The 12,013-nt window shown below is 37.7% G+C and overlaps 1 protein-coding gene across 1 annotated transcript in view; it reads left to right on the forward strand.

Moving 5' to 3' along the window:
* Nucleotides 1–12,013, forward strand: part of DSCAM (DS cell adhesion molecule) — a 459,734-nt gene that overhangs the window by 299,759 nt on the left and 147,962 nt on the right. Inside the window, exons 10-11 of the mRNA XM_054165785.1 lie at nt 7,272–7,391; nt 10,921–11,094. Of these exons, the coding sequence (XP_054021760.1) occupies nt 7,272–7,391; nt 10,921–11,094 (294 nt within the window). The remainder of the gene's footprint in view (nt 1–7,271; nt 7,392–10,920; nt 11,095–12,013) is intronic.

Below are 12,013 nucleotides of genomic sequence, written 5' to 3' on the forward strand. Positions count from 1 at the left end.
CTCTCTGTCAGTTTAAATGGTAATGTCTTAATCAGTTTTGTGTTTGCATATAGGATAATAGTTTTCACTTAGATGGAAAGAGGGAAATGTAATATGATGTTTGATCTGAATTTCTTGCCACCCCCCTGCCCCAGCCTCTTTCTCATGTATTGAATTGTCTCAGCCATCAGAGGATCACTACTGGCCACTATTCCTCTGTGTTCAACCTGACCTATACATATTTAAGTAAAGATTTGTTTTCCTGACCTCCATTTCCTCTCCAAGCTTTCTGATCCTTCCTCATCTTTTAATTCATAGGTGCCATATATCTGAATCATCTTTTTGATTTTTTAAATCGACTGTGGTGGGGTTTTTGTTGTTGTTGTTTTGTTTGGTTGAGGGTTTTTTGTTTGTTTTTCCTCCCACTAAAGGGAGAAGAAACAATGTTTTAACTCCTTTTGGTGCTAATCCATATTGTGTGAAGGTTTCTCAGCAGAGCATGCTTTAAACTTAAATGTCAGGAGATACATTCAGGAAATGTCTTATTTATGTGAAGATTGCTCTTTTTGATGTGAAAGTAGTGAATGGGAGAGGGAGTTAATGGCAAACATGACTGTTCCCCATAAAATTCTTTTTTTCTTGCCTATGTTGTTATATTCTTTATGAAAGTGGACTTAAGAATCATGGCTATCATCTTTCCAAACTAAGTGAGAGACCATATTGTATTACCATACATGAGTAGACTTAAATGTAGCATCTAAATCCAGTCCATTCCCAAGAGGAATGAAGAAATACAGGCCAAATTGCTTGCTGCTACATTTGAACCACTGAGTACACAAACTTCTGCAGAATCCATGAAGTCTCATAAATTCTTTGGCTTTGCAACTAAAGTTATTTTCTGCACTGCTATTTTCTAGCATTCTATTTTTTGTTGTGATTAATTATTTATTTTCTACATCAGATCATACGTACATGCTATTTTTAGCATTCATATTTTTGTTAAGTTATTAATTATTTAAGGTTGTTAAATAATTTCCTATATCCTTCCTATAAATATTATTTTTCATAGCTTAGCTACACAGCAATTTTACCAGGAGTTTTAAATGGCAAAAGAAAACCAAGCATGGATCTCTTACAATCTGAGAGTATCTTATGGTAAATCTTCACTTTCCCATTATTTTGTACTCTATAAAAGCAACAGTGTGGTATCCTAAAAATGCCTGGCCATCAAGGAAGACCATAGTATCATAGTATCAGTCAGGGTTGGAAGGAACCACAAGGATCATCTAGTTCCAACCCCCCTGCCATGGGCAGGGACACCCCACACTAGATCAGGTTGGCCAGAGCCTCATCCAGCCTGGTCTTCAACTCAAGCACAAGATACAAAGGCAACCAGCAACAGAACAAGGGGGAACAGTCTGAAGTTGTGCCAGGGGAGCTTCAGGCTGGATATTAGGCAGAAGTTCTTCACAGAGAGAGTGATTTGCCATTGGAATGGGCTGCTCGGAGAGGTGGTGGAGTCGCCATCCTTGGAGATCTTCAAGAAAAGACTGGGTGAGACACTTAGTGCCATGGTCTAGTTGATTGGATAGGGCTGCATGATAGGTTGGACTGGATGAGCTTGGAGGTCTTCTCCAACCTGGTTGATTCTATGGTTCTATTCTAAATCATAGAATCATAGAATTGTAAAATGATTTGGATTAGAAGGGACCTCCAAAGGTCACCCAGTCCAAAACCCCTGCAGTCAGCAGGGACACCCTCCACTAGATCAGGCTGCTCAGAGCTTTATCGAGCCTGACCTTGAAGATCTTCAGGCATGGGAACTTAACTACCTCCCTGGGGAAAACCTTTTGCAGCATTCCACCACCCTGATGGTTTTTCATAACATCTAAACTAAATCTGATCTTCATTAATTTATAACCATTGCCCCTCATGCTATCACTACAGGCCTTTGTAAGTCCCTCTCCAGCCTTCTTGTAGATCCCCTTCAGGTTCTGGGAGGCTGCTATCAGGTCTTCCCAGAGCTTTCTGTTCTCTAGGCTGAACAATCCCAGCTCCCTCAGGCTGTTCTCATAGCAGAGGTGTTGCAGCCCACTGATCATTTTCATGGCCCTCCCACTCCATAAGTTCCACATCCTTCCTGTGTTGAGCGTTCCAGAGCTGGATGCAGTACTCCAGTGAGATCTTATGGAAGCGGAATGAAGCAGACTTGATTAGTTATGGAATAACTTTGCAAAGCTCAGTGATTAGCCACTGGGAGAAGTCTATGATCTTCACTGGATCTAGGGACAGTGCAGATGAGTGAAAATACAACTTTCCTTCACAAAATCTTGTGCTTCACCACATCCCAGTGTGCAGTTCATCTGGAAATGCATCAAATATTTGCAAGCTGGAAGGGTTTCTCAAAAATTTATAAACCATTATTGTTTTGATCATTTTATTTCTTCTTCTGCTCTTGGTTTACTAGGCATGCTATTAAGAAAAGGAAAGAATAGGATCCTGTCATAAAAGCCATCCACAGAAATTGGGAAAATATCATCTCTGTCAACTACTTGTATCATCATGCAGAATTAATTAAAGCTTTACTCATTAGGGCTGCCTTCTAAAGAGTGATTAAAAAATCTATGTACACTTTATCATGTGTTATTCATTTCTGTAGGGTTTCCTAAAATGGGAATGAAGTAATTATGAAATAAGAAGCAGTGAAGAAGATATTAATTGATAACCAAAACGAAAAAGCTCATAAATGTATCATGAGTTCAGAATTTTTCAGATACTGCCTGAAAACAGAGGTCAAAGATAGCAGTGGGTGCATAAATCATGATTTTAAAATTCTTGTTAGTGAACACATCTAAGTTAAAATTCAGATAAGGTCTTTAAATACCCTCTTAATGCATCTAGTGCATTAAGTATAAATGTGTTTTCATTTTGTGCTTGCCAGGAATATAGAATATCATTAGATAGGCATCCAATGAGGAATCTCTGAGCCTTGAGTCTTCCAAGAATGAAGTGAGAATCCATCTGTTTTCTGATGTTTGGTGGTGATGCTGTTGTGATGAAGCAAAACAGTTTGTGATAGAGAAGCAGAGTGAGAACATTCATGGTTGCAGCTGGTGTCAAAACTTATTTACTTTCTTTGCTGGCGTTTACACTGTGGCTTTTAAGATTGCTCTTAAATGGTTCACTTCCTATTTAATGTTCTCACCAGACAAACCTGAACAACACAATCCACTAGATATTTTCTCATTTTACAAAAGTACATCTTTTTTCTTGAACTGCGTAGCAAATGGTTTCACTAAACCAGCTAAATCGACCCCTTAGGTCCAATGACCAAATTTAATAACTGTTCATCTTTGCTAAAGTGCAGTGTTTAATGATCTCGTTCATTAATACATCAGTGGTTGCTTTGGCTGATTAAATTTCTTCTATCATTTTGACAGTATGATCTAAATGTAAAGTACAAATATTCCATGTAAAAAATGAAACATTTTATTCTGGGCCAATGTCATAGATTGTTTCTTAGCTCACTTCAGTAGCCCACCAGAGTAGCTCATGGTAGAAGCCTTTCAGAATTTCTCTCCAGTGTGATATACTCATCTTTATACTTGGGAGCCAGAAACACTTGCATAGAGTCCAGGAAGGAGCATATGTGTTTGTCCCTGGCATAAAGCATTGTCGGAAAGGGTTATTGGATTTACATAAAGCAAAGTAATACCAGGCAATGTTAGCGTGCATTTGTAGGCTCGTCTTTCTTAGTAGCCTGTGAAGTCCATCATTGTGAGCAGCAATGATGCTAGTGAGGTTTACCTTCTTAGGGTACCAATTCATGTTTTATCATCTTTTCTTGATTATTTCACACAAGAATAATAAAAGCAATTCCTTTCCTTTAAAATGATACTATGATAATCATGTTATCTTCAGCATCCCATTCTAATTGCTTTAATCCTTTGTTTTCCTTTTATGAAGGCTAGTCATAATATTGACTGAAAAATACCTTTTTTAGGCCCTTTGAGTTCAGCCATTAAGTAGCTTGCATCTGTCAGCTTATTGTCCTTACACTAAACAATTCAACAGCTCATTTCTCATCACAGATCTGTGGTCCACATTAAACGAGAAAGCCGCACAGAAATTCACTATTAAAGAAATTTTAAATGCCCTCCTTTACAGGCTCAATGGACTGTGCTGCTGAAACAAGGGTGATAGTAAAAGTAGAACTTTTCAGTCATATTCCTGAGCTATTTCAGAGTGTTAATTTCCACAGTAACCATTCTGTATTGACAGTAATAGTTAAAAATTAAAATAACAATAATATCTGAGCAAAAACTTATCACAGTATATTAGAGATTGGAAGGGACATCGAGAGATTTTGGGTTCCAATCCCCCTGCCAAAGCAGGATCACTTAGGGTAGTCCGCACAGGAATGCATCCAGGTGGGTTCTGAAAGTGTCCAGAGAAGGAGACTCCACAACCTCTCTGGGCAGCCTGTTTCAGTGCTCTGTCAATCTCACTGTATAAAAGTTTCTCCTCATGTTGAGGTGAAACATTCTATGTTCAAGCTTGAACCTGCTGTTCCTTGGTGTATTACTGTGCACCACTGAAAAGAGCTTGACACCCTCCAGTCGACACCCACCCCTCAGATATTTATACACATTGATGAAATCCCCTCTCAGTCTTCTTTCTCAAGACTAAATAGCCCCAGGGCTCTCAGTCTCTCTTCATAGGTGAGATGCTCAAGTCCCCTGTTCTATGTATTCCCAAAATACACTGAAACCAATATAATATAATGCCCTGTTCAGAGCTTGCCAACAGTCAAGACTCAACGCATTAAAAACATCTAGATAAGCTCATCAAGGTGTGGATGGATGCATTTCCATAGAAATAATCTAGAAAAGCTTTACACTTGGCATTCATTTTTCTCTAAATATGCCCAAAGAGACTAGACAAAGGAAAATATTTTAACAGATAACTTTAATGCAAATAGTATTTTGAAAGCTGATTGCTTTTATTCCATACTAGGTAATCTTGGTTATTTTTTCCAGAACTTCCTGCATATTCCTACACAGTTAATATATTAATTAATTTCCTGAAAAATTAGCTTCCTGCCAGTGTCATCCATAGCAAAGGAAGAATATAAACAAAAGGATTTTCACCATTGCATCCTTTGTAATCATATACCTGAAACACTGATACAACTGATGTATTTTTGTGGTTCGGGGCTGGTGTTTTGTTTTGTTTTGTGGTGGGGTTTTTTTGTTTGTTTGTTTGGTCTAACGTCCTTGTAGATAAGCAGCTTGTAATTGATTTTTCAGAAGTTGTGAATTTACTTACAGTTACTGAGGTGGAACAAGCTGATGCCACTATGCTGAGTTGCACAAGGAATTGTACTTTTCATCTGCTTTGGTAAACAAGTACTTGGGTCTCCTTTTGTGCCTGCTGATAAAATGAACACAGAACAGTAAGAAAAGAGTTACTGAAGAAAATGCCTTCTCAGAGTAGATAATTAAGACAGGGTGGTGATCACAAAATGTTGATGTTCCCGGGATTTTGCGTTTGATGCTTAGCTATTATGAATTAGCAAAATATATGATGTGTTTGTCACTGTGGCAGTCATTTGGAAAGCTGAAGTGTTTGACAGCAGTGTATATCTCCTAGCACAAGAGTGTCTTTTGCCTCTGTCGCTGTTAGCACCTTCTGTTTCTTCTAACTGCATTCCAAACAACATTGAAACTTCTTTGTGCATAGTTAAGCAGTAAAATAGCTTTATATTGTAGCTATAAGATTCAGTGAGCAGAAGATCCAGTTAAAGGAATTGTTTGTTCTCCAGAAGAATCTTTTCTTCTTTTAAATACCATTCCTATTTATAAAGGTGGAAAGACAAAGTTCACAAGTAGTCTGAATTATGGAGGCACACAGGAGAAGACTCTAGCCATTGTGAGAAGTGTTCTCTGTACCTGGACAGAGTATGTCTGCCTCTAACTTTTAGCAGTCTTGTCCATAGAAACACTGCCAGATCGAGTTTATTCTCACAGACATGAGGAGCTGTGAATTTGTGAGCTTGCTTGTGTGTCTCTCTGTACATATGCTGCAGAGGGGCAAGGAAAGCAAGGACTGTCATAATTTCTCCTTTACTGCATTGGATCTGATTCTGTTGCTGTATTGATTTGAGAGGCAAAAAGTCTATTGCAGGCTCAGTCGCCCTGTTACATTTTCTTTGTATCACTCCAAGAAATGACAAAAAGAACAACATGTGAGCAAAGGATGCAAATAATTTACTTTTTTTTCTCAGGCATTTACTTCATATCCTTAATCAAAGATCAGGAGATCCACAAAAATCTGTGACCTTAACCGCCTTTAATACAATCATTAAGCACTTTTAATAATGAATAACCTTTGTGAGTTTTTTAACATTCTTCATAGTTGTCAGCTTTTCTTTCAATTTTTTATCAAATCTGCAGGTTTTATTGATACTTCAACAGTAATTAGCAGGTTTTCATGGTAAACTGTCAGTCTAGTGTTGTCATAAGTTGTCTTCTTCCCTGTGTATGTATTAGAAACATGAATGAGAGCTTTTCCTTGAGATAAGTAGCTTTTGTTTTATTTATGTATAAATAGCTATGTACTTGCTGATGTCTGGAAGACTCACTGCAGTTTCCTTCCACTATGGTGCTGCCTCAGAATAAGTCTAATAATACACATACATTGATGTACATACATCTATTCCAGTTAGACTTTTCCTCTTAATGGCAGAAAACTGTGTCGAACTTTTCTGTGTCTGCTTGGAAAGAAATGTCTTATTGGAAGTTACAGCTCAAACACCCTCATTTTAATCTGAAGTTATTTTACTGCTCTTAAAAGTGTTATTTTTTTAAAGATTATTTATTCTGTGTAATTTACTAGTTCACTGTTATAAAAAACACAAAAAACTTTGTTGTTCTTAGACATCTGTCAAACCCCTGCCTATGTTAGAAAGTAATTCTTTTCTGACCACAACAGTAGGATTTATCTGTTGGTCAATTTTATAATCTCTCCTATGGAGAGATTTTATTAACTTATGTTTGTGTCCTGTAAACAGCAGTGCTTTTATTGTGCCTGGGAAGAAATATATTGAGACTGTGCACAGAAAATAAATAACCATATAAAACCAGCTTTATGATCACTGGATCATCAAAAAGCTGGTTCTGATTTTTGCTTTCCACTATGAAATGTTATGCCTCCTTACTTGATTGTTCTGCCATTTTGAATCACCTGGTAAGTTGCACCAATTTTCACAGCTCTCTTGCTTCCTCCCACAGTGCCCCCTCGATTTGTGGTCCAGCCTACCGACCAGGATGGGATCTATGGAAAAGCTGTAATTCTCAACTGCTCTGCAGAAGGTTACCCTGTTCCTACCATAGTCTGGAAGTACTCAAAAGGTAGGATTTCTCTAATGATCACTGGGAACAGATTAATTCTGGTTTTGTAACAGCTTGTTCAGCATTATTGGAGCCTGACAGAGTGCAATAAGAGTAGTATCAGTCATGTTTATGCTGGTATTGTGTCATTTCCCTAAGCACATAGTGCTGGCCATAGTTGTAGCAACGCTGAGCTAGATGGATTTTTGCCCTGCCTTGGAGACATCCTGAAGCTCTGAACATGTGCCTGTGTTTGGTATGGCTGAGTAGCTAATAAGTAATGAACAGTGATAAAAAGGATGGCTGAGAGAAAAGAGATATTGTTTTAATTGTAACAACCTTAGAACAAGGGTCACTGGCAGCATTTGGCTGACTTTTTTCTCTCTTCAAAATTCATGATAACATGGTCAATCATATCTTTTCAGCAAAGAAAAAAGGTCAGGTAGCATTAGCATAAGCAGTAATTCAGTATGCACTTTACATAATGCTTTAACATTTTCTTCTCATGTAACAGGGCATTAAAACTGACCCCACTTGACCCTCCGTAACCATATAAAACTGACTGCTTTTTAATTAAAACATGCTACCTCCTAGATTGCATCTTCTGGCCAGTTTTCTTCTGGTAGGTTTTAGCAAGAAAACAAACTCCCCAAACTCTATGTTCAATCTAAATGAGTTAACTCTTTAAAAAGTAAAACTAGATGCTGTCGAGAAGAAATTACCTCTGACTTTTTTTGTTTCCTTTGGTTCCAAGTCCAAACTATGAGTGAGGGAAGAGAAATGCTCACATTAAAGACTCTTTTTGGCTTTTATTGATAAAATCTAGGGAAAATGCACTCCAGATTCCATTAATCTCAATGGTGTAAGGGATTTTAATTATGACTATAGGTCACAAAAATATAATTCTATTTTGTTGTATTTATGTGCCTAAGGAAGAGGCCAAGTCAAACTAGCTGAGTTGTAATTACTTGTAAAGACATAAGCATCTCATCTTAATAAAAAAGGAAGGGGTAGTGGTTTGATTTTAGTGATGGTCTACCAAGTGACTGTACTTAAGGTTTTCCATTAAGAGCTCTGAATTTTTTAAGTCAAAGAATATTTTAGTGGATATGTGATGTAGGTAAAGCCATCAAACTATGGTTTCATTTCTTTGGGCAAAATAACTCTAGGTGAAAAGGTCAGCAGTTTTACAAAAGCTTTATTTTGACAGTGGATGACTGCAGTTTCAAAACATGGTCTAACTAAGGTGCTATACAGGTTTATGGGATATATGACACATCTTCTTTTGATAAGATATATTATGTGATTGGTTTATGTGATGGGTGAACGCCCATCTAAGCAAAGTTTGTGCCAAATTATGAAATAATACCCAAGGTGAACTCAGCAGGATTGAAGCAATTAAATCATAGTTCATCTGTAGGCACCACAATATCATAGAAAGGGCATCTGTGTACTTGCAGACAAGTTGTGTCATTGGCTTTTCACGTCAGTGAAAAAATGGAAAAAGAATGTTCAGTTTTTTTGTACGTAGGGATAGACAAGTAATGGAAATGGACTTGCTGTCTCTGAAATATAATGGCAGTGATCCATACAGATATGCATAATCAGCAGGAATCTCTTGATTTAAGACCTTCAAACTTACAGAGGTAATGGGCACACAGTGAGGCACAGGACTATTCCATCTGAGTGTATGAGGAAACACTTTTTTACAGTGACTGAGGACTGGTGCCTAGAGAGGCTGTAGAGTCTCATACTTGAAGATATTCAAAAGCCATCTGGCCATGGTTTTACTTGAGCAAAGAGATTGAATCTTCTGACCTCCTGAAGGCCCTTCCAACCTCACCCAATCTGTGACACTGTGATTCAGGAGTGAGTAGTCCTTTTGCAGATTCATCCATACACCCGTGTGTGAAGCTGCTGCCACTGCTGTCACTTTGGCTGTGGTAGCAGTAACAGTGTGTGTGAAGAGTAGGAAGCCTTTGCAAACTGTTGTGCAAAATTTTTCCCAGTTGTAGCTATCTTCAGAAGTATCAGCCCTTTCCTTCTGTGAACACCAAACTGTCTTCAGAATTTGTCATCTGACAAAATGTAAGAAGTTAGTCCTTGCATCTGTCTAGTTGGGCAGTTTCATACAGGTAGAGTTAGCAAAGCATAAATGTGCCTGCCAACTGAATGGCAGGAAAAATGGCTTATTAAAGTCAACAATATAGACAAAGGAGGAAGTTGGTTATGCATATGACAAAGAGAGTTGGAAAATCAACAATGGCAACTGATTGTTGTGAAGACATTATCCCTTTAACACCTCAAAATTCACAGTATTAGCCACCAGACCTTCTGTGTAGCTGTAAGTCCCTGAAGCAAACACTTCTAGGGCTAGAAGGATTTTCAGTATTCATGCCTGCCTTTTTTAGTATTCTAGATGTTGCCTTCATAGGTTGTCATGGCTTGCTATTTTGTATGAAATCATTCCCCATAATATTTATTCATTGTATTTCCTCCTGGGCTGACTCAGCCAACTTCATATAGTAATCAATGCTGACAGATATTAACTTTGTGTACACAAAGTGGCATAAGAGAATTCCACTGAAGAAGACTACTTTAAATTTACAAAAAATCCTATTTCCTGATGCCAAAGTAGATTGTAAACCCTTTTGTTACAAGAAGCATATCTTAATATATACTTAGAGAGCCCCTAATGCTAGAGCAACCTGAACTAGTGGTGGGCCTCTAGACAGTAGAGCATGGTGACAATACTGCCAAACATGGCACTTTGTGCCTGATTAGTGGTCTGAGCTTTTTGTTTGTTTCTTTCTTTGTGGTGCTTGATTGGGGTTTGTGTTTGTTAATTGTTCTGGGAGTTTTGTTTGGTTTATTTTGTTTTTTAAACAGTGCAAATAAATACTGGCTACAAGCATGGCATAAGAGAAATTTCAAGTGTCATCATTGAGTCAGCTGTAGAAGAAAACAAGCAACACAGTCACTGATGTGGTTTTCCACATTACCCAAAGTTTCACAAACAAGGTCCTAGAGGTCCCTTGTGTATGCCATGTTTACTGCAACAGATATCCCTCTTCATCATAAGAAATTCATTTGGTGTATGCATTAGGGATGCATACTCGTATGACTGTTCAGCTGTAATTGTCAATAATTTATCAGCCTCTAAATGTACAACAAATGTGCCTTTTTACCCATAAGCAGTCTGAAAATCTTCATTTTCTCTCTCCCCTTTCCTTGTTCTTCCACTCCTGCTTCATGCTTTTTTTCTTTCCTCCTTTACCTTTAACATGGGAAAATTATTGCTACTACTGCACTCCAAAAGTTTTTCTGCTTTCCATTTAATGAACTCACTTTTGTCAGAGAACTGTTCTATTGCTTCTGATGATGTCAGAAGCCATTTGTGTTTTAACTGAATTGAGTCTCTAAGAACAGGAAGCTGTAGATAGTTTCTACCTTATTTAAACCAAGCCAACCAACCAAAAAACCCCAAACAACAACAACTCACCCTGAAATGCTTTACTTAATAACTTATTTCCATGTGGTCCTGCTTCAGGTGCCGGGGTTCCTCAGTTCCAGCCAATTGCATTGAACGGTCGTATCCAGCTTCTCATAAATGGCTCCTTGTTGATTAAACATGTGCTGGAAGAAGACAGTGGATACTACCTCTGCAAGGTCAGCAATGATGTGGGAGCAGACGTCAGCAAGTCCATGTACCTCACTGTTAAAAGTAAGAACTAAACCACTTCTCTGGGATCCATTGAGTGCAAAAAGGCTTGTCTCTTGCATCCTTAGTTTGAAGTAAAGGAAGGTTGGGAGGGAGGGGAGTGGTTGGGTTTGTTTGTTTTAATTTAATGTTGATTTTCAGATGCATGTGGTAGCACACGGAAGCTAATAAGGGTAATGAAAACATTGTTTAGTGAAGGAAGAAAAGAGGGCTTATAAATGACAAGGATTAACTTCTCATTTGAAAAAATTGTATCATGTCTTTGAGCTGCAGTTGAGTAATGTAAGGGAAGTAAAACAAATTCTTTAGTCAGGGGTGAAAAAAACCCAACTAAGAAGAAATACCCATAGCAACTGTTACAAATCTCAGGATTTGAAGAAAATAGGAATTTTAAAGTCTCTTAATCAGTTCTCAAAGTGGTATAGATAGATACTATAGGTACGATTACAGCAGATACCACAAGAAGCTATAACATACTCTAAGATAGAGATGGAGTCACAGAAGCCATTTTGACGTATCCACTGGCAGGAGACTTTCAGAAAATGCACCTAATTCTGCTGAATCAGGAATACATACAAAACCTCATCCTGTCTGTAGTTTCTAGGCATAAGAGACAAAAAAAATACAGTTTTTAGGTTCATTAGTTGTAACTCCTTCAAACATGAATGTAGCTGAGAATGTAGAGAAAATAAATACATTATTTAAAAAAACAAAACAAAACAACAAAAAAACTCTCTAGAGAAATTCCTCACTAGAGAAAAATGAGATTATTGATGCTTCAGCATGCCAGATGTTTCTGGATGACCCGTTTGACCAGTACTGAAGGAGGTCACCAATCCATGCACTTTCATGTTTGCAGGATTTGATTTATTTTATTTATTTTTCTTCTTTTTTTTTTTTCTGAAAGGAAGGAAAATCAAAC

The sequence above is a fragment of the Dryobates pubescens genome, chromosome 12 (assembly GCF_014839835.1).
Source record: "Dryobates pubescens isolate bDryPub1 chromosome 12, bDryPub1.pri, whole genome shotgun sequence".
Classification (NCBI taxonomy): domain Eukaryota; kingdom Metazoa; phylum Chordata; class Aves; order Piciformes; family Picidae; genus Dryobates; species Dryobates pubescens.